The 22,887-nt window shown below is 40.6% G+C and overlaps 2 protein-coding genes across 2 annotated transcripts; one reads left to right on the top strand and one right to left on the bottom strand.

Annotated features, from left to right (window-relative positions):
• Positions 1-52: 52 nt before the first annotated feature.
• On the bottom strand, positions 53-15,961 carry rlf (RLF zinc finger). Its single transcript, XM_005723872.2, has 8 exons — positions 15,693-15,961; positions 13,661-13,815; positions 9,334-9,415; positions 8,134-8,269; positions 7,821-8,023; positions 6,040-6,176; positions 5,722-5,863; positions 53-5,185 (listed from the first exon to the last, which is right to left on the bottom strand). The coding sequence occupies exons 1-8, from the start codon at positions 15,945-15,947 to the stop codon at positions 572-574; spliced, it is 5,724 nt and encodes a 1,907-aa protein (XP_005723929.1). The 5' UTR covers positions 15,948-15,961; the 3' UTR covers positions 53-571.
• On the top strand, positions 15,921-19,554 carry znf593 (zinc finger protein 593). The gene is made up of 5 exons (XM_005723871.2): positions 15,921-15,978; positions 16,598-16,697; positions 16,927-17,141; positions 17,555-17,617; positions 17,713-19,554. Exons 3-5 carry the CDS (start codon positions 16,942-16,944, stop codon positions 17,837-17,839), a joined length of 390 nt encoding a protein of 129 aa, XP_005723928.1. The 5' UTR covers positions 15,921-15,978; positions 16,598-16,697; positions 16,927-16,941; the 3' UTR covers positions 17,840-19,554.
• The last annotated feature ends 3,333 nt before the right edge of the window (positions 19,555-22,887 follow it).

Raw genomic sequence — 22,887 nt, forward strand, 5'->3', positions numbered from 1 at the left:
ACTTGGAAATTTAACAAATTAATAAACAATCCAGAGAGTCAAGACTGTAAATTCATTTCCACATTTATTTTATTAGAAAGTGTTACATACATGTTGGCCAACACCTGTCCACTGCAACCCAACACTGACTTATTATAAACTGAGGTGAAAAATAACCAAACGTATTCCTTCATGGACTTTGTAGTAAGGAAATATTTTCAGTCACATTTTCACAAAAGTGAAAAGGCCTTGCAATTCGCTACTGACCATTTCCAACAATCTGAAAAGCTGTACATTTATCTCAGAGAACTACAGTATATACACTTGTGACCAGGATTTAACATAATAGGTGTTATCTGAATGCTTCATTACAGATGTCTAAAAAACCCAAACAATCAGCTGGATCTAGTGTGCAGTGTTTAAGCTTGTTTTTTAATTTTATACTAATTACTACAACTGTTCAGTTTGGCAACTTAAAAATAGCAAAAACATAACAGCATCGTCATGGTTGGGAGAAATAAAAATACTGATACACAGCTGTGAAACTAAAAAGTCATTTACCATAGCCATGTTAAAAAGGTGCTCGGTTAAACTAACTTCCAAGAAGCAGTTTGCTGTTGTTGGTGTCTGTTGGGAAGAGGTCAGGCAGGGCGGTGGTGCACACGGGTCTGCCCAGGACCACCACGGGTCTGAGGTACTGAAGCTGTTTAATTGCCAGGTCCCCACACCCAGCCAGGGCTTTGTCCAGGATGGACTTCAAGTTTTGGACTGACGTGAAGTCCCCAGTCATAGAGTGGGGCTTCAGCAGTGGGGAATGAGTGCGTCTGCTGCGAGTGTGAGAGATTCCTAGCTGGTTGTTCTCTTTGACAGAACAACTACGTCTGAAAGTGTCCCGCCGTTTTGCTAATCCTGTATTTTTGTCTTTTGGAGCAGTTTCTTGTATGAACTTAAGAAATGAAGACTCAAACCCCATAGGCTTATAGCCAGCAATGTCAAAAGCCCGTGGAGAAGCACTACGAGACTGAGAGTCTTTTACGTTTGAAGGCTGTTCAGACAGCTCGTTCATCCTTTTCAGGGGCTGGCGAACGGGAGGACTGGACAACGTTACGGATCCATTTAATGTTTTACTACCATCTTTGTTGCCCGATCCGTCTTGGAAGCCCTCTTCAGTAGTAAAACGAAGTGAACATGGTGGTGAGAGATCAACAGTGACCGGGCGAAGCAGAGGCTTGATTTTATCCAAGCTCAGTCTCTCCTCTGGTTTCTGAGTGCTTGGTGTTCCTGCAGCAGCGTCTTCAGCATGCCCACCTGTGCTCGGCTCACCATATAGCACCTCGTCTGCACCAACGAGGACACCATTTCTCTCAACAGGTGGCAGCTCCTGCTCTTCTTCTCCAGGGAAGCTCAGTGCATCATGATTGTCCTCATCCTGCGTGTCCCCTTTGATGGAATGAAGACTCACGGGTGCAGGCTGTGCCCCTGCGCTTTCCGACTCTGCTTGGTACTCCATTTTAAGAACCCCATTAGGGACGCACGTGCCTGCAACAGTCGGTCTGGCGGACTTCCTTTGAATGAGTTCTTCGAGCTGCTCGGCAGTAAAAACAAGCTTATCTTCATTCTTAAAGACATCTTCTCGGCGCATGTGGTGGACCTTCAGGTAGTGACGGTTCAAGCTGTGCATGTACGTGACGACAGAATCGCAGTCCTGAACCATGCATGGGTAGGCCACTCGCAAGCAGCGATCCTGGCACATCTGTAGTGCTTCTTCGTGAGATCTAAACACGTAACTGCTGAAACAATTTCTTTTTGCTCGCTTTTTCTCTCCTGAGACCTTTTTCTCCGCAGCACCCTCATCACCCAGTTGTTCTGACGTAGCTGTCACTTCAGGCTTTGGACTCTCAGCCTGTGCGGTGGGTGAACCAGGTTCCTCTTTCTGAGAACTCTCTGGTGTGACTATAAGCTTCTTTTGACACCCGGTAATAGACTTCTTGTGAGTGCTCTGCAGACGTACCACCAGCGAGTCGTACAACTCGCAGTGACTATAAAGAGTGTGCTTTTTAAGCGCACCGTCATGGCTGAACACTCTTGTGCAGCCGTCATACTTGCACCTTAATAGCTCAGGTGGTTGCGAGTGGTAATCACGAGTGTGACGCACTAAGCTGCTTTTAAGGTGGTAGGAAGCATTGCAGTTTGCAAAGTGACATTTGAACTGGGGTTGAGGTTCATCTGAGTTTGGGAGAAGCCTTCTTTTGGCAGGCTCTTTTCTCACTTCTGGACTGTGGTGCACATCAATATCTTTTTCCAACAAAAGCTGAGAGCGATTGTAATGATGTACTAACTGGAGGTGGCGCACAAGACCTCCCTGGGTGGAAAAAGCTGCATCGCAATTTTTTGCCACACAATGAAAAGGTTTACTGAACTTATCAAGTATATAGCACAGATTACTTTTGGCTACCAAGCGTCTTGTCGTTCTGACTTGCTGTGTGGTCTTATCTTCACTTTCCTGTCTCTGCTCATCTTCCTCTCTACCCTTTGCCTCATCTTCCCCTTCCTCTTCAGATGGGGAGTGATTATCAAAGTCTTTTCCATTTTCACTTATCGCTGTTGAGTTTTTGGTCTCTTGTTGGTGTTGCAACTTGGGGAGCTCTTTCTTTTTTACCTTTAGGCCGTGGTTTGTCAAAGGCGCTGTTAGTTTTTTTTTAGATTTGGACACTTTTCCCTCATGCTGTACAGATGTTACACTAATCTGATCTACGCAAGTCTCACTCATGTTATGGAACTGAATATAATGGGCCCTCAACACGTGTTTTTCCCTGTGGCTCTTGGAACAAAGGTGGCACACGTAAGGCTTAAAACAGGTGGTTTTCAAAGAAGTCAACCTTTTGGCCTGTTCAATGGTACGGCCATGTCTGGTGTTATAGTGGCGTAGTAAGCTGTAACTTTGAGCCGTTCTAAAGCCACAACTTTTCATCTCACAAACATAGGGCTTAGCACTGGCTAGTGATTCACTACCACCTTCCTCAGTGGTTGCTTGTTGAGTGAGGACTTTAACCTTTTCCTCTGAAAGATGTGGTCTCTTCTGAAGCAAGACAACAGGGGGCTTTGCCATAATTGCCTGATGAAGAGATATTTGAGACGTGTTTGAGTCCACGCTGGACTGAGTGGGTTCGTTTGGCAAACTGTCGGAATTCAGGTCCAGTCTACTGAGCCCGATGAGAATCTCTTTGAGAGCATCGTTTTTTGTTTGAAGGCTTAAAGAGTTTGTTTCACTGCTTTTGGGATGAGTGGAAGCTTTTTTTTCTTGGCAAGTGTCCACAGGTTGAAATGGAGTTGGGTCGTTTTGTCCCTTTTCTTCATTCTCCGGTTGATTTTCAGACTTTATCCATTTGGACTTGGATCCCTGCTCATTGTCATGTTTGTGTTCTTTGTTCTCCAGTTTGAGATGTTCTGGGTGAGCACATTTAAGATGTCTCTGGACATCTCTGGCTCTGGAAAACGTCATGCCACACTTCTCAAAGCCACAAGTGAATTTACTTCCATCAAAACACACAGCCACCAAAGTCATTGTTGCTTTGGGCTCTTTGACGTCAGATTCCTGCAAGGAGGAGGAGCAACTCACTGACGAAGCATTCAGGACGTCTCCATTTACAGTGTCAGATTCAACTGACTTAGTAAGGCGAATGGCTGCATCAGTAACAGTCTTAAAAAGTTTCCGCTTTGCCTTCCTTTGAGCCTCAAAGTCCTCTTCAGAGAAAGTGATGTTGTGTGTTGACAGATGCTTTATAAATTCCTTTTTGGACAAGTAATACTTTCTACAGTCAGTACTAGAGCAGGTAAATGCCGCATCTCTGAAATGCTGTGCTTCATGGTGATAGATCTGTCCCAAGTCAGAGTATGTGACATAACAGCCTTTGAGCTGACACTGGTAGTTGAGCTGATAGCCATGGGTTTGCTTGTGTGTGACAAGTTCATTGGAAGTATTAAACTGCGCACCACAGCCTATAACCACACACGCGTAAGGCTGATCACCATAGTGAACTCTTATATGTTTGCGATGATGGTAAGCTGAGACAAAATGACGTCTACAGAAGACGCACTTTTCCCGCTTGTCTCTCATCTGGTGAAAATATTTCACGTTTTCATCACCTTTGTGCTCCGACTTTAAGTGGACATACAAGTACTTGGAATGTTTAAAAGTTCGTGTACATCCAGTTCCTGGACAGGGATACTCATCCCTGTTCTGCAGTTTGAAATGTTGGTCGATGTAATCGAAAGTTACATGCTCGTCGCTGTCCACATGTTTCTCTGTCCCTGTTTTGGCTTGCTGCACAATATGCTGCAAGACATCTGGATCATGGGTGGATTTGTAATACAGCATTAGAGAAGGATCGATGGTGATCTCACCCGGTTCAACGTCGTCATCTTCTTCTATCGTTTTCTGTACTTCCTCAGTCTTGGCATGATTTTTGACAAGATGTGTTTCACTCTCAATGTGTTTTTTAATGTGAGGAACGAGTTCCTTCCGACTCTCGAACTTTTCCAAGCAAATAGGGCAGGGATGGTTGTTATCCTCTGCATGTCTTTTTGAGTGGTGAATGACTTGGGTGTCTGAGATAGACCTTTTACAAATGTGACAGCAGAACTTCTGTTTTTTTGCCTCAGAATCACCTTTGATGTCTGTTTGGTTAATAGACTGTTTTTGATCTAGCTGTTCATGACTGTCAAGACCTCCATTTATCCCATTTTGGTGCACCGATTCTACTTTAACAGTGACTCCCTGCAGCTCATGCAGTTTATCCTTCTCAACGGCCTCTTCCTCTTCCCCTTCTGACTCTGGCCTCAGCCCCAGAAGGGAGATGCAGTGATATTTTAGAGTTTTCCAGTCCCAGAATTCGGGGTCAAAAGGCCAGTAAGCTTTCAGTGCTAGTAGCAACTCACAGCGTAGTGAGTTGGGAATAACCTCACTGTCCTGGTCATACTTTTGGTCTGGGCGCAAGTAGAGCTCCTCAAGACAGCTGAAGGCTTCCTGAGCAGGGCCAAGCAGGAACTCTGTGAGTTGGCAGGCACGCAGAACCTCAAGGTCGTCTGGAAGAAGGCAGGACACCGTCTTACAGACAGAGATCTTCGATTCCGAGTCATCCTGCTTTGGAAGTTGAAGGGCTTTCACACAAAGCTCTACCGACGCAGGTATCCCTGGTTCCTCTGCCTAAAAAGTGATATGAAGAGTTATATTCCCATTATAGAGTGCTGGGAAATACAAAAAAATACCCTGTTACACTGGCTACATAAGCCTCTAAATACACTGCTAAAAAAATTAAAAAATTAAATTAAATTAAATTAAAGGAACACTTTGAAAATACATCAACTTCAATGAAGGCAGCAGGGGGCTCATATCCATACTGATCTACACTGATAAGGACTGGTTACTGTGTCAGGAACAAAAGGATTCCACATCATTTGATGAAACTGAACATGATAAACCTACAAAGTGCTGAATTCAAAGACACCCTGAAAGTCAAAGTGAAAAATAACAGGCACGCTAGTCCATTAGGCTAAAATTTGTCCTCCCAGATCTGGGCCAGGGCATCAATGAGCAGGGCATCCAATCTGTCTCATACATCTTTGTTTTCACTCTCCAGTCAAGTAAGAAGTAATGCAAATAAAGTCTGCCTGCCCCCATAATGCCAAACAACCTGTTCCATTTTAGTATCACAAGTGTAAAGCACGGGTTTTCACACTCACCTCTGTCTGAATCACACGGACCAAGTAAAGCAAATGGTCGACTGTTTTGGCAATGGCACCTAGCTGAAGGCATCGTTCCAGAAGAGACACTGGTGAGGGGTCAAGCCTCCTCTGAAGCTTACTCCACAATAAAATCAACTCCCTTTAATTAAAAAAAAAAAAAAGAAGAAAAAAAAAGATAAAAAGTTTACACATATAGTTGTTTGTGAATGCAAAAATTACCAAAGAATCACTTTCTTTTAAATAAATTCCTACATCAAGTCTAAAAATAAAATAAAATAAAAAGAGAAAACTTGTCTTTAAAGAGATCCCACTCACCAGGAGCAGTAAAGACTCTGCTGCTGTAGCTGCTGTGTCAAGAAAGTTGTGCACAGGATGAACGCTGTATTCTCCTCCCCCTCTGTCTCCAAATTACACGTGATCTCAAGTACGTCCTTGCAGTCCACTCTCGATATCTACAGGAAACATAATGTTGGCTGCTCAGCAAACAACGAAAGAGGCAACACAGTCACTCAACAAAAAGTTACAAATGCCAGAAAAATCAACATCCATGGATAAACGTGTGACTTTTTGTATATTTAGTTTTATGTCAGTCATATACTACCACCAGAATATGGTGATAAAATGTTCTCCCAGTATGATTTAATACAAAATTTGCTGTTTTCTAAGATGCAGACCTTTGAAGAAGTAGTGCTGTTGTAGCTGCAGTACAACATTTTAAAATGTTTAAATGTTTCTGGAGGAATTTCATGACCCCATGAGGACAGAAAATAATCTTAAACTCTAATGGGGTGAGCATGCCGTTGGAGGCATATAGAAAAAGCAGGGTAACTGAGAACCACAGAGGCAGGAGCAAAAAAAAAGAAAGACGATAAAGCACATGCAAGATCTGGATAATATTCTCATACTAGTCTGATTTATAAAATGTATAAGAGAGCAAACTAAAAACTTCCTCCTGACAAAACAACACAACTTTTTTTTCCTTCACTGTATTATAATAATGAATGTTCTCTCTTCATGGCAGAGAAATTATGTTATATTTTATTTAAAAGGCCATTTTTCCATTTCACTCTCTCACACACACAGAAAATGCAATAGGACACTCGATCTAAATATCACTGCACCGCTGACTCAAGTTTTCTTCACAGCTTTATATTTATAAAGTATAATAGCCTCTTTCTTCGCTCACTTAGACATTATGTGTGGAAATGTGAGCCGTTTGAATAAACAAAACTATTTTTGTATCATTTTTTTATCCCGAGTTCAAAGCTGTGTGGCTTTTGTATGAATATGGGAAAAAAACAAAAAAACAAAACTGCCCAACATACTGACAACTCTGTGTGTGTAATAAAATTACACTTCTTTCTTTTCTGATCATGCAAATCCTATACCTAGTCTGCACTTTTATCTGAAACACTGGCGAGACACTGTAATCAAAAGAATAAAAGGAGACAGCATGTAAAACAAATCCAAACACTGCTTAGTACAGGAATTATCAATAGTAACTGACAAAGAATAATTATTATGCTAAGGTTCTTCTGTGTGCACATGGGTTAGATTTATGTACAAAGAAGCAGGCTAAAACACTTTTACAGCATACAATATAATGCCAAACTGAAACTAGGCCACAAAGCACCCAAATGTTCTATCGGCTGAAGGATTTTCTGAGTCCTCCAACTGAAAGCCAGAAAACTGAAAGCTCAATTTGCATGTGGGTTTGAAGCTCTATTTTTGGAGTCCGTGCAGAAAACCCTTATGAATAGGTAACTTTTTTACACTCATTCTAAAAAGATTTGACTTGCAAATATGCCCCATTTTTCTTTATCAGCTAATATCAGTTACAGATTGCTTGTGTATGTGTGACTGAATACTAAGAATGGATGCTTTTGTCTGTCCTCTGAAAGCTTTGGGAGGCCATCACAGTCGTGATCACCTGGCACACATTCTGTGTCACACTGAACGCTTCTTATATTTTTGATACTCTGCACGTTGGTTTGGTGAAAATGATAAATGTAGAAACTCATTAATTAATTTACTGAAACACCCAAAAGTCACCAAAGCAACCAATCCCAGCTCACAAAAAGAAACTGCTGGAATACCTCCATTATGGCCTCTTCGTTGGGCAACAGGTGACAAAGCAGGGAGACATATGTCTGACGAAACGTGGCTTGATTAGAAAAGGTGCTGCATTCAGTGCAAGCTTTGGCCAAAACCACAGCTTTGGCAATCTCGCCCATCTTTTCCAGATGTTTCACCCGCATCTCCATGAAGCCCTCGCCCTCCAAGCTGATATATGCATTAACTAAAGACAGAATTCAAACAAAATCCAAGTCACAAATAAAGAAAAAGCCAACGTAGTTCTAAGTAACTATAGTTTTCAAATAAAAAGAACCTAGTTGATTAGATCCTAACCTTCTTCTGGGTTAGTCAGCTGCCCGGTGAGGAGAGATGTAAGGACAGGGTTGCTCCATGCCCCTCCCTCTCCTGTGATTTGGAGTAATGCTTGAAGGTCTGTGCTTCCATACTGTAGCAGAGTATCATGGGCAATCTGCACACAACACAAAAATGGTAACGCTAAATACAATAAAATTGTTCGGTCAGCATCTTTATAAACATTCATTTTCATGAATACAAAAAATATAATTATTAAGGGCTATGTTCCCTTTATGGAGGCAGCAGTGCTGCTTTCTCTCTGTTGATGTGTGATAAAATGATAAATGAACAACTCAAAAGGCTGTCACAGTTTGTGATTCAGCACAAGCGATATTTCATTATCTGCTCTACACCAAGCGAAACGTTTGTCACTGTTCACATCTAAAAAGGAAAACAGGTGACAGCTCAGCACAGCCTGGTTTAGAATTACTTTTTCTTTGCTGACAAGTCTGTCTGTAGAAATTAAGACTTTTTTTCCTTTTTGAAATGTCATCAATCAATCAATGTCATTCAGCATGTGGGTGAACTAAACTTAATATAGTGACTTCGCAGCCCAAAATCTAGTATCAAAGAAAGTAAGAGTACTTAAAAACCTATATGAGACTTCAGCTACAGCGCTATTACATTCCCATAAATCTTCTCAGTATGTCACAGTTTTGCTCAGCTTGAACATATTGAATCAATTTAGCAACGTATTCTGCCAACTCTTCAGTGCACATTTGCCACAAGAAATCAAGTCCACAGCCATGCGACCCACCCCATGAGACGGAAGCGCTTCACTTCATCCTTTGGAAACAAAACTGCTGAATGTAAGAAAAATTGAAACACTATTCTTTTTAAGTCTTGTATCTTTAAATCCTTTGAGAAAATAACTATTTCAAGCCTGATACTGAAGATATTCACACCTAGATTGGTTTCATATTGAAGTACAGATTTGACAACCTGTGAAGAGTGAGAGGTTATAAAGACAGATGTTTTAGACTCACCACGGGGTAAAGAAAAACAAAACAATGCTGTCCACACCAATTTGAAACAGCTCGTCTTTGGGTTTACTTTTAGGAGGGCTTTTACAGAAAACGCCCAAAGACTCAACTTGACCCCCCCCTTCACAGACACACACAAATTTACTTTTCTCTATGCAGTCACCCATCAGCAAACAATGCTTTGAAGGTCCTGTACCTGAACAGAGTGGTGGAACTGAACCCAGGCTTCATATGAGATTTCATTCTCAGGCACTGACAGCAACAGTTCAAAACAGCTCCTGTAGTAAAAACAAGGAGATGTTTTATGACACTATAATAAAACAGTGCAAAACAGAACAGCCAACGACAGTATGAAGAGTGTGCAGAGTATGATCCAACCTTCAAGCCACCATGGCCGCCCCCCTACAAGGCAGTGTTCCTAATAATTCAATATTAATATTCACTAATATTCCTGTACACATGGATCTGTGTGCATGCCAATTAATATCCTTATAAGTAAGTAAGTAAAATTTATTTATATAGCGCTTTTCACAGATAAAAATCACAAAGTGCTTTACAACACAGGAAATGGGAATATAAAAACAATATAACAGTAAAGAAAACAATGTAAAAGAATAAAACTATAAAAACAGCATAAGAAGAAATTAATCAAATGCTTTTCTAAATAAAAATGTCTTCAGCTGTTTCTTAAAAGAATCAATGGAGTCCGTGCAGCGAAGAGTCAGTGGGAGAGAATTCCACAACCGTGGTACCACAGTCTGAAAGGCCCGATCACCACGAGTTTTAAAACGAGTGTGCGGTACCACCAGCAGTCTCTGATCTAATGACCTTAAAGCCCGAGAAGATGCATGTGGTTTCAGCAGGTCAGATAAATATTGAGGAGCCTGACCATGTAGGGCCCTAAAGGTTAGAACTAAAATTTTAAAATGAAACCTAAAATTTGCAGGAAACCAGTGAAGGGAGGCCAAGACTGGAGTGATATGCGATCTTCTCTTGGTGCCTGTTAAGAGACGTGCTGCAGCATTCTGCACAGTCTGAAGACGATTTAAGGCTGATTTGTTAAAACAAGTAAAAAGGCCGTTAGAGTAGTCTAAACGAGAAGAAATAAAAGCATGAATAATCATCTCAAGTTCAAGCTTTAAACTTAGGCTTCAAGGGATCCTTGTTGGACAAGGATCCCCTGAAGCCTATTACCGCTGACATTAGAATGGGGTGCGCCTTCAACAGACAGCCGGTTGCTAGCAAAAAGAGAGAGGCAACCATTTATACCCACATCCACAGACAACTACAATTGTGGTGGGAAGCTGGAGCATCCAGAGAGAACCCACACGGACCTATGGAGAACATGCAAACACACTGAAACACTGCAGCTGACCAGATACAAAATCTTCTTGCTATGAGGTCAGTGACAATAACTGCATAGTACACAAATATTGAAAAGTGAAGGTGCTTCAATTATTTTGTTTCGTTGCATCAAAACATTTTCAGCAGTGGCCAACTCGTTTGACCGTACATCCACAGCTTTTTTTAATCCTTCAAGCACCATTCTGTAGGCTTGGGTAAAGATATTTGCACACAAATTGTCTAATTACCAAATAATGGTTATACAAATGTGTCCATTCACATACGAGTTTCTGTTCAGATAGCATATTGGTTTTAACCACCATAACTGCGCTTTACGTGTCAGTCAAACAGTGATTGGTTAATAAGTGGGCTGATTTCACTTAAGGTCTTTGTATGTTATAACTTGGCTCTTCTCCATGGCTGGCTAACAGACCAACAACAACACAAGCAAGAGTAGCCCACTCCATCTGACAAAGCACACCCTCTACATGTAGACTGGCAGTCTGTGACTGCCCACAGATTCTTTTAGCTACCTCAAGAAAAAAATAAAAATAAAACTCCCAAAAAACAAAACAACAACAGCATTCCATGTTTACAAGTATGTGCATCCCTCCTAACCAGAAATGTATGCTTTTCTTCATCACTAACCTAGCATTGCAAATTGTTGTGTAGTTTGTGTACAAGCAAGCGGCCACATGTTGCAAACTGCAGCAAAAACAGGTAAACAAAATGTGCATTCAAACAGTGTTTTTAAACCTAAAAACAAATCAGCATGCTGAAGAAGTTTAACATACCGTTCACATGACTAATACAGTTTATTCAGGATAACAGTGGATTTTCAGTGCACATGTAATGAGACAACTCCCTACACCTTTGATCGCATCATGCCTCTAAACCTTTCCTGGCTGAAGACGTATGACTGGTCCTAGCAATGAACACAAAGGCACAAATCTCTGACCTAGTTCAGCTCATGTTGAGAAAGTCACAAAATATCTTAGATAACTCATTTGTAGTACGAGACCTTTAATGCCCCTTCAAGGACGTCTTGAAGCACATCTAATCCCAAACAACAGCCACTCAATCCCAGTCAGTGTGAGCTTTGATTTCTTTTTGTTTTGGTTTGCAAATGACAGTTACTTAAACTAATATTTTTAAATGACAAAACCAATAATGCTATAGCCTTTAAAAAAATAAATAATAATAATACTAATACTAATACTAATACTGAGGTTATTATTACAGTTACCACTGCTTACGTTTTACACTTAGTATCACTGCATACCTCAGATTTAAACCATAGCTGTGACATTTACATCAATTTACAAAACCACTTATTTCCTGCATTGGCAATTTACCCTCTATATTTCAGCAATGTTTTCCCATTTTCAACGTATAAATGTACTTTTATGCCCTGGGCAGAGGCAGGCTGCAATTGCACCAAATCGGTTGGAGGATTTCCATAATATTTAGTTTTTTGTTTGTACTCGGACTGTTGTGAGAAAGCTAAAAGTCTTTCATATTAGGAAAGCCACCTATTGTACTGTCTCTTTCTGGACTCCTGTATGCATATAAAAGCTTTGCTCACTCTACAGGACGAGTGCTTTATTGGTGTTTCTTTACCCATTCAAATATGGGGAAAAAAAACAAAACAAAAAAAACCGCACACAGTCATTGATATACATACTGCAAAAACATTTGTTTAATGTTCTTAGACCAATGACGTGTCTGGAATATTTCATTTGTACATTCTCCCCAACTCCATGTTCTGCTTTGAATTTATTAAGCAAAGCAAAGAAAGAAAAAAAAGGAAGCGAAACTGAAACAAAAAATAAAACTGAACCCAACAGAAAAAGACATGTTAAGAAGGCTGAACGGAATAAAGCGCCAGGATCATCAGTGCCTCGGAATAGCGGCAGGCATATAGAGAACACGAATAAAGCATTTAGTCAGATTGCAAAGTGTACTTGTGAGGATTGGCAGAAGGAAAAGAGGGAGACTAGACTCACTCCCACTGGTTAATAGTTATTACCACTTAGGAAAGAAACAATCAGCGTTGGTGTCTTTAATTGTCAACGCTTGATCTCATTTTCAGACAGTACAAGCCTGCTGTATAGGTGTAATGACTTGAGTTTACAGAAAATGCTTGAATTTGAGCTACATTAGACAAAGTTGAGTGAGCAGGCTATTAAGGACTTTGTAAATAATTGAAGAAGCTGAGGGGAGTGGAGCTGTAGAGAAAACAATATAAAAAATTAAAAAATAAAGGAAAATGTGTTTTTATAATCTGTGTAAAACAATCCTTTCTTGAATTTTATTAATATAAAATATGTTTTGACCAAATGATTTGCCTGCTGATTGAGGAATTGGTATTATTGCTTCTCTGATCAGGAGTGAGGATATTGTTCGTGTAAAACTGCTCTCTCGGTGGTGCTGCAGGTAAAGCCGTTTGCAAGTGGTAAAAGATGGAGCACTGCAATAGAACTGTAGTAAACAGGCTTCCTCAGCTTCCTGTCTAACCAGAGAAGATGAAGGCTGAAGACACAAACTCTCAGAAGAGCTATTCACTGGAAACTAGTAGACAGAGAGAGGACAGGCCCACCTGCCCCATCCCTCTCGCTGTGGGGAATGAGGCACAAGGGGGGGATGTTACTGTGAACAGGTCTCAGGTGGCCCACCCCCACAGAACGCATGCAAAATAACCCAATCTGATCCTGCAGGAGGTGTTTGTATCAGACTCAGTCACTTCTCTAGTCTACTGCATTTCTTTTCTGTTTGGTGCTTTCACTTCCTTTTGCAGTGCACACTCAGAGCCTGTATGACACACTACCAAGAATGTTGATTTTTGTAATGTTAAAATAAAAAAATTTTTAAAAAAAAGGCTGTGTATCCAAAAACATTAAGTTACACTAGTAAAAAAACATGTTGGTATTCCTTTTGTTTCAAAGCATAATAACTGAATTTGATATACCTGACATGACATTTGTTGTGATATGACTATTACACATGCACACAATACGTATAGCCTTTGTCTATACAAGTTATATTGAAATGATTTCAAATTGCTCCCATGCATAAACCAGACATTCAAACTACTTTGACACCTATGACACCTCGCACACATTCTCATGAGATAATCAATTGCTTATCTCTCATAATTCAGTATATTTTACAGTACTCACAAAGCTAGCCGCTTCAAAACGAGGGCCACTCTGTCGGACTCTGCCGTGAGGTGGGATCGAGCTGAAGCAAAGCAGTTTATGGACAGACAGTAGACCTCCAGAAGAGGCAGCCCATGTTCCATGGAATTCCTGCTTCCAGCATAGTGCATCAGTGCCTGCAAAGACACACAAAGGCATCAGAAACTGAAAAAAATAGTTGATGAAACAGATTTGAAAGTAGAGTAGAAATATGTAGTAGCAATGTTCAAAAACTACAACCAGAAGAGGAAGCATTTGCCATGGATGATCAAAGGTTTTCACCTTAGGGAGATGCCTGTCTATACCTGATTGATCCCAGCTGACACACTGTCTGGTGTGTGCCTGCTGTGCTCCAGATTGGGCCTGAGGGGACTTAACTGTTGCTTTAAAACAAAAAAAAGGAAGGAAGACTTCATACAGTACATGATCATCACACATACATGATCTCATACTGTATATGCCCATTAAATTTGAGTTCTTGGGATGATTCAACCTGGTATAATTTCACACAATTTAAAACAGAATCAAATTCAATTAATTAAATTAATATTACCTACAAGAAACAGGTGTTTTATATAACTCAACATTTACTGTTAACAGGGAGGAAGGTCTCGTTTCAAGCAAATACTCAGCGATCAGCTGTCCTTCAGGAACAGAGAAGTCAATATCTACACCCATCTGTCACCTGCTTGTAGTTGGTGGGTATACACATTAAATCATCATAGCGCTATCAGCATCCCAGGAGTCTCATTTGCCAGATAGAAGGAACTTTTCTAGGTGGTTCTCGTGCCCACAGAGGCACTAAATTAATTCCCCTCTGTCTAAATATACAGTACCCTCTCAAAGGAAGGTAGGAATAAAGTCTAGGCCCTAAAGACCTACATCAGTGTACTAATTACATCCGTGAGATTTCCGACTGGAATTGGGAGTCACACAGATCTTTTTGCCTTTGTTTTACGAAAACCTGGAAGATTGAAGTTAAAACTGTACTGAAATTGAGTTTTAGTGTTAAATCAAGTGTCATTTTACACAGTTACCAACACCAAACATGGGAACGCATACAATCTTTCAACTTACTTATAAGGGGGAAGTTAGAGCTGTTGAAATCATTGAGAAATATTCAAAAGCAGCCTAATTAAAGAAGACCTGTCAGGGTGAACTAGCTAATGAATTACTCCTGCTATACCATTCTCAAACGCTGCTGAACAGGTTTCAAGGGAAGCTCTCTAATGGTTGAAAAACTTGCAGAGTCCCTTAAGCAGCAAAAATGAAAGTGATACCTAGTTTTTAGTTAAATCAGATCCTTTAGAAAGCGGAAGCCACAGTAATTTCCCTACCATGATGACTAGATTTGTGTTTTAACTGGACTCCAATCTAAGATTTCTTTAAGGGAGACTAAAAATCTCCATTGTCGTAACTGACAGATGCGCAGGTTTAGAAACTGTCACATTTCAAGAGCACAGGAAAAGCGTATTTTCTTGAAAGTGGTCAAAATGCAACACTCCTTAGTAGCTAAACGCCCCCCAACAACAAAAATATTATGATAAACATATCTCGACGCTGCCCCGCCCCACAGGCATGCAGTAATACATGATCTGCAAACTGTGTCAATAAATTCATACAAACATCTGCATTACATTTTCTTCGTTGCCACCATAATCACTTCCCAAATAAAGCAAAGCTAAAAGACCTTTGATCTTTGAATGTAAGGCGACTCGAATCTGCAAATTGAGCAACAAATCACTGAGCTGCAAATAAGTCCAACGGCCGTGAGTTGTTTGGGTGTAAAAAAAATAATAATAATAATGACAAAAAACACAAAAGCATATGCAAATATGCGCAAAAATAAACGTACTGCAATTGGGTGTAATCCTAACCTAAACTTGGCCAGTTAGCTAACAGGCCAGCAATCGTTGCTGGTAATTCTGCTTGCGGGATGCGAGAGGGAAAAAAACAGTCCTGGGTGAGCTAACGATAGGCTAATTGTAGCTTCGATGCTGCATGTACACATTACCTGACAGAAGTTATCGCAGTACTCCGTGGAAGACGCTACGGAGATTTCTTGTTGCCTGAGGACGTCCTCGAAAGCTCTCAGTGTGGCCAGCAGGTTTTCCATTGCAACTAGGGTATCTTCGGCCGTGTCCAGGGCCCAGTCGCTCCATTCGTGCTCTGGTTCGACATTATTCTCCGCCATCTTCACTCTCCACCACAGCGCGTATGCAGTGCAGTCTGACGACCCCTTCAATGCTGTCGGAATATTTAAATACATCAGCTGAACTGACACCAAGATCACCTGAAAAGTAAGTAGAGGGGGTGGTAAGAGCAGAAATACAAAGTGGGCTTGTACTGTTATATTCAGGCCGTTGTTGCTATTCCTTTTAACCGCAATATCGATATACTTTATTTTCTATCCAATATAACCTTTGCTCTCTAAATTTATGCGAACAGTAATTCAGTTATTCTGCTTGATTCTAGCTCTGTGTGCTTTTTCTTACATCCATCTCTTTCTATTCTATTTTTTTCAGTCTGAAAATAATAACCTTTATTACAGTTTTCCTCGGGTGGTACACTGACACTGATAGTTACGCAAAGCACCAAAAGGTAGCGTGACATAGAGCATAACACACCTGACAGTTTATCAGACCAGAAAAAAAATCAACTGCACTGTACCCCCCCCCCCCCCCAAAAAAAAAAAAATCGTAATAATTGGTTGATCAAATATTATTCAACTTTATTCAACTTCGGTGGCAATTTTTTGCTAAAACTGCATGCCAAATAAGTGCTCAGCTAGCGCTATTAGTAAAAATCCGATATTCTAGGAAAATAAATGTTAATCTGAAGTGAATTACGATTAAATATAATTTTGTTAGCGTTTAAATTAAAATAGTTAAGGTGTTTTTATTATCGCCCCACTGTTAGAGACCGGGAGTTTCGCGCCCTCTGGAGGTGACTGCGTAGTATCGTTCTACTCCATTGACCCGGAAATAGATTTCACTTCTCTCGGTCACACGTGTGGAAGGTAAGCAAAGTCTGAAAATAACATCTGCGACGGCTTATTAGATGTAGATCGGCTGCAGTAACGATTGATTAGACGTTAAACGCATATTTTTGATCGGTATTTGTAAATAGATTCTAAGAATATTAACTGGGAAGTATCAGTGAAACAATCGAAAGATTTTAATGTTGACACAAGTCTGTGACGTGTCTGCGTTCATTTTGGGTGTTTATAACCCTTTTGTTTCACACAGTACCAACTGGTTATCATGGGGAAGTCCAAACAAACCCGAAACCACAACAATGGCAAGAAGAAGAACATTGCAAAGACCTGGAAGACAAAGCGCAGGACCAAAGACCTGGATCAGATCCACTCAGACATGAAGCCTGACACGGCTGCTAAACTGCTGCATCAGGAGGTTGACTACGATGTAACCGGATGTGCACAACACTACTGCTTACACTGCGCGTAGGTATTTCTCTGTTTACTGTAACAGTCCATCTGTTAACTGACTTTGCTTGATATATATGCTGCTTACTAAACTCTTTAGTAAGATATTTAATATTTCACCTTAAGTTCTGCCGAACTTTTCCCATTGGGGTTGGAAAAGAAGTAAATCTTCCCATATGAAAAGCTGGAATGGAGAAATATTCTGTATTGTCCAAGTCTGAGGCCACAGGTCTCAGCTGGAAAAGGGTGGCGTACCCAATGATGAATGATTCGAGCAAATTTCAGTCCTAATCCAGGGTTCCAGATCCTCATGGCTTCCTTAAAATGAAATGCCCTCTTCTTATACTCTCTTATGCTGTGAGCTGTTCATCTGTTAAATTTTTAAGAAATATAGATTTTATTTTAATGTGATGGCTCTTCTTGTTTTGCAGGAGATATTTTGTGGATATGAGATCCTTGAAAGAGCACTTCAAAACTAAAGTGCATAAAAAACGGTAAGCGGACCACTCTACAGTCACATATTTGGACTTACAGCTCGTAATCCTATCCATGTAAGTTTCATGGCTTACCTCCTTTTTTCCCCATCCAGACTGAAACAGCTCAGAGAAGAGCCCTACACCCAGGAAGAGGCAGAGAGAGCAGCAGGCATGGGCTCATACATCCCTCCAAAAGTTGTTGAAGTGAAGACCCAACCATTAGAGGAGGACATGGAATGAAAGCCTCTGACATTAATCCACGGACTGATTAACTCATAAAAGAGGCATTAGCAGTTAATGCTTGCAGTTATTGTTGTCACATACTTTAGTAGCAAATCTGAAAATGCCTTTTGTGACAGATAATGTTTGTTTTTCAGCCAGCTGTGAGAAACGTGGTTGTTAAACTTCCATCACCAAGTTCAGATGCATTGTCTGCCTATGTAAATACAAAGGATGGTGGAATGTTTTCTACAATAATAAATTTTGTGGAGTTGATTAAGTCACATTACACATGTGGAGTACAGCAGTGCAGTTAGAGCTGTACCTGAACTTACCAGACAAAGAAATAGAGGAAAACATGCATTTCTGTACACAAAGTAATATTTATTTTTCACTCTAGTTGTTCATTTAAAATACTGGACAGTTAACTAAGTTTGACTATTGATAGAAAATGTAATTCTGCTGTGTACTGTAGACCTTATTTTGTAACTGCTTCAAATGGAGGGAATTGGAGATGTGCATAGTGATTCAGATGTCTGCGACCAGGCTAACTTATACCTCGTTAAACTTCTAAATGTTCTTAATTAAACAATCTTGAGACAACACTGCACAGAGATCATATCATCATGTCTCATTTTACAGGTCACAAGGATTGGGAATGACACAGTTGGAGTGCTTGTGCTTTAGTTGGAGGCACTGGGTTTCACACATAGTCCCCTATTTTCAGTGGCGTAGTAACTGAGCAAACTATCATAATTTTAAATATCAGGAGTATTTTTAATGCTTCAGTGGAAATTCTTGGCACTCGATGGCTGTGTGAAATCTACAGTCCATGAGCGTTACCAGTGCTGTAGCCACCTTCGGCTGTTTGTTTGTGAGTCTCTTCATTCAGTTTTGAATTTAATTACCGAAAAGCTAATCTGTTAGGTTGAAATCAGGTGACGGATTGAAAAATATCCCATATGTTTGTCTTGAGAAACGCTTGGGTTGCTTTTGAAGTATGCGTTGAGCAAGAATCCGTTTACTGTGAATCTGTGAAGCTTTGATCAGTTTTGCAGTATTTGGCTGAATCTGAGCGGATAGTATAGCCTTGTACACTTCACAATTCATTCTGCTACTTCTATCAGCAGACACTTCCACTGTCAGCCATACATGCCCATGCCGAAACATTGTCTCTACCATGTTTGAAAAATAATGTGGTTTAGTGTAGATCTTTCTCCATACTTTTATCTCACTGGTTTCATCTTTCCGACAATTTTTTTTTCCTTTGCAGCCTAATCTGGTCTTCCTGTTCTTGAGTGTAACCAGTGGGTTTCACTTAATTGTAAATCCTGTATTCATGAAGTCATCTTTTGATTGTAGACTTTCATAATGATATTCCTTCCTCCTCAACAGCGCTCTTGACTTAAATAGCTGTCGTCAAGGGGATTCTGAAGCAAGGCAGTAACTGCGATCTTCCGCTGTATTTGTCTTGTGTGGTTTTTCAGGCATTTTGCGTTCCTGAGCTGGTCACTGCATTTTTTTTCCCCCTGCAGAACTGTACCAGGTTGGTCAACCCTAAAGTTTTAGCTCCCACTCTGATAGGTTTGTTCTGGCTTTTCAGCTAATCATAGCCTCCCTGATAATTTCTCTGGGCCTCATATCGAGAAATCCAGTGACCAGCTACCAAATGCAAGTTGAAAAATTGGAATAAACTGCAGGTCTTTTATTCATTTTTAATAAAATAATCAGATGTCCAATTATTGTATAAAGTTGGCTATAATTCCTAAGCATTCACTGCAATACTTTTGTTCAATCCCTCACATGAAAGCTGGAAGTTTGCATTTTAATCACAGCTTAACTTGATGTAAAATCCATTGTGGCGGTGTACAGAGGAAAAACTACCATAACAACATATTGACCTGTCCAATACTTATTGACCTGACTGTATATGAAAACCCACATTCACCTGTTCACATTTATATTTGCACTTCAGTGGTTTTATCTTGTCACACACACCTGTGCGTGTATTGAGGGCAGTTTGTGGTTCAGTATTTTCCTCAGGGACACTGTGATACACAGACTGAAGACATTTAATCTGTACCCTTTAAAACAACAGAAAAACCACAAAATAAAGTTCCAGAGAAAGAATACTGGAATATACCGCTGTAAGGTTCTTGGCCATTCAGGAGTAATGGACACACATAGAGAGACAAGTAGCTCTTTAGTCCTCCTTTGGGTTCCAGATGCGAAAGTCGGAGTTTATCATCAGAATAAGAATACTTTAATAAACCCTAAGGAAACTATGTGGTTTACAGTTGCTCCAAGACAATAATAGTAACAGATTACACTAATTGTATAATACAATATATTACAAACTTTTAAAAGTATAAGAATTAGCTCATTTCTACATATCAAAAATGTTACAGAGGTCAAATATATATAATTTACATTTTACTCTAACCTGTACAACTTTGTCTTTGTTATTTTACTGTAGAGGATGTGCAAAAGGGTGTAACTATAGTGTGTACTGTGCATTAGATGGAGGAGTTGTACAAAGAGACAGGTACAGGCAGGAATGATTTCCTGTGTCATTCAGTGGTGCATTTGGGTAATCTCAGTCTCTCACTGAACGTGCTCCTGTGACTGGCCAGCAGGTCATGGAGTGCATGCAAAGGTATTGTCCAGCATTGTCCTTATCTTGGACAACATCCGCTTCTCCAACATCACCCTAAGGGAGTCCAGCTCCGTCTCCACAACACTGGCCTTGTGGATCAGTTTACTGAGCCTGTTGGCATCTGCAACCTTCAACCTGCTGCCCCAGCATGCAACAGCGTAGCGGAGGGCATTGGCCACAACAGACTTGTAAAACTCCTGAGCATTGCGCGACAGATATTGAAAGACCTCAGCTGCTTCAGAAAATGGAGACAACTCTGCACCTTACTGTAGAGTGCAGTGGTGTTTGGTGTTTTGAGCTGGAGATGATTCTGCTCACACCAAGTGACAAAGGAGTCAACCACAGCCCGGTACTCCATCTCATCACCCTCACTGATGCATCCAAACACTGCAGAATCATCAGAAAACTTCTGAAGATGGCAGGTCTCTGTGCAGTGGCTGAAGTCTGTAATATAGATGGTGAAGAGGAAGGGGAGGTGCTCCTGTGTTGCTTATCACCTTGTTAGACATACAATGTTAAAGACGCACATATTGTGGTCTTCCCGTAAGGTAATTAACAATCAAGGACACAAGAGATGCATCCACCTGCATCACTGTCAGCTTATCACTCAGAAGGGTTGACCTGATGGTATTGAATGAACTGGAAAAGTTGAAAAACATGACCCTCACAGGTCTCACCGGCTGGCCCAGATGGGCGTAGACAAGAATGAGCAGTTAGATGATGGCGCCCTCAGCTCCGAGGTGGGCCTGGCAAGCAAACTCAAGGGGATTCTGATGTGGCCTGACTGGGTCGGGGCTGGGCAACGATAAGTCTTTCCAGGGTCTTCACAACGTCCCACAGGCCTGTAATCCTGTGGCACTGAATTGATATTGCACTAAAAGGTTGAAGATTCTGTGTGAGATAAGGCTACTTTAGTGCCTTTTGCTTGGGGGAGTAACCTTTTCAATGTGCCTATTGTACATCAATGATAAACACATTTACATTTATAAACCCATGGATTTTCGTAACTCATATGCCACCTTTTGAGGTGAGGAGGTGTCCATAGATCAGCTATAGCTATAGGTTCAAACCCCAGCTCTGCTGAGCTTGGCTCTTGAATAGGACCCTTATCCCCGCAATGTATATATTACAAAGCAGCAGATAAATAAATACAAACCGTTAATGCATTTAAGATAACCCAATTAATTAAGTTATACATGAATTGATTTTTCTGTTTAAAAGTAAGAGCGGAGATTTTCACTTTAAGCAAAAAGCTTCTTACATCTTAGCACACGCTTATGACACAGCATCAAAGTAAAGGTTTGATAGTTTTAATGGAGTGTTTAATTCTATTGCAGACAAATCTAACCATTAAAGAGAAGATAAAAAGAAACAAATGTTAAACCTCTGCTTCTAGATTAACTTACATAAAATAAAGGTAAGTAAAATCTAAATTTTGGACAGAGCCATTTGGCAGATACATTTATAATTTAACTGATTATAAAACAGTTGCATTGTTGCGTGAACAATGCAACCCTACGTCTTTAAATACAGCTAGTGCCCCAGTGTACCCAGTAGAAAGATTGTAAAGTTATACTTCCGGTCATTACTTTCAAAATAAATCGTAGCGCTTAGCTTAGTTTAATTGAGTTTTTCTTTTTTGCCAGTAACCAACAACAACTTTGGCATTTTGCTGAAAAAAAATTTGAATTCAAAACAAGTTGATCATAATATCATCAAAGAACTGCTACATTACGACACTCTCGCGCTTTTATTTTGAACGCCAAAACACTATACATCCGCTTTACCGTGCCAATTTCATGCTAGCTTGACACCTTAACTGCATCCATATGGCTCGAGATTGGATGTGGGAAATAAGAAATCTGTGCTGCTAGCTAACATTGCACAGCTGTTGCCAGCGGGGGTAACGGCCAGAGAAGAAGCGAGATCCTCTCCTGCGGGACAGAAAAAGTCCCGCTAGACTCGTCGCACTTTTTAAAAGAGCAAGTTTACACTGAAAGACGAACATGCCTTCGACTAAATAGCTGTGGTGGAGGTCGAGGATGGCCGCAGACGTAGATAAAAGAATCCCGGAGGAAGAGAAAAAGATTGCGCCGCAGAATGGGAAGCAGAGCCAGGGCTCGAGATCCAGGATCTGCAGGGGGATGTGGACTTGGGTGGTCGTCTGTGCTGTTCCTCTGTTCGCTTTTGGGATAAAGTACTACCAAGATGCCCAGCTCCTCAAACGTCATGTGAGACCCAAATCTGTAATTATGTTATATCACAGTTTAACAGTGATCTCGACTTGGTGGGTCTAGCTGTGTTAATAGAAACTTTGCAGTGACCTTCTCGTCCTTTTGAGGACCCATGATTACATTAATATCAGCGCAGGGACATTCTGCTGTTATCTTGCAGTAGTTTTCTCTGTAACCGA

The sequence above is a fragment of the Pundamilia nyererei genome, unplaced genomic scaffold (assembly GCF_000239375.1).
Source record: "Pundamilia nyererei isolate P.nyererei 1_Seehausen unplaced genomic scaffold, PunNye1.0 scaffold00010, whole genome shotgun sequence".
Taxonomy (NCBI): domain Eukaryota; kingdom Metazoa; phylum Chordata; class Actinopteri; order Cichliformes; family Cichlidae; genus Pundamilia; species Pundamilia nyererei.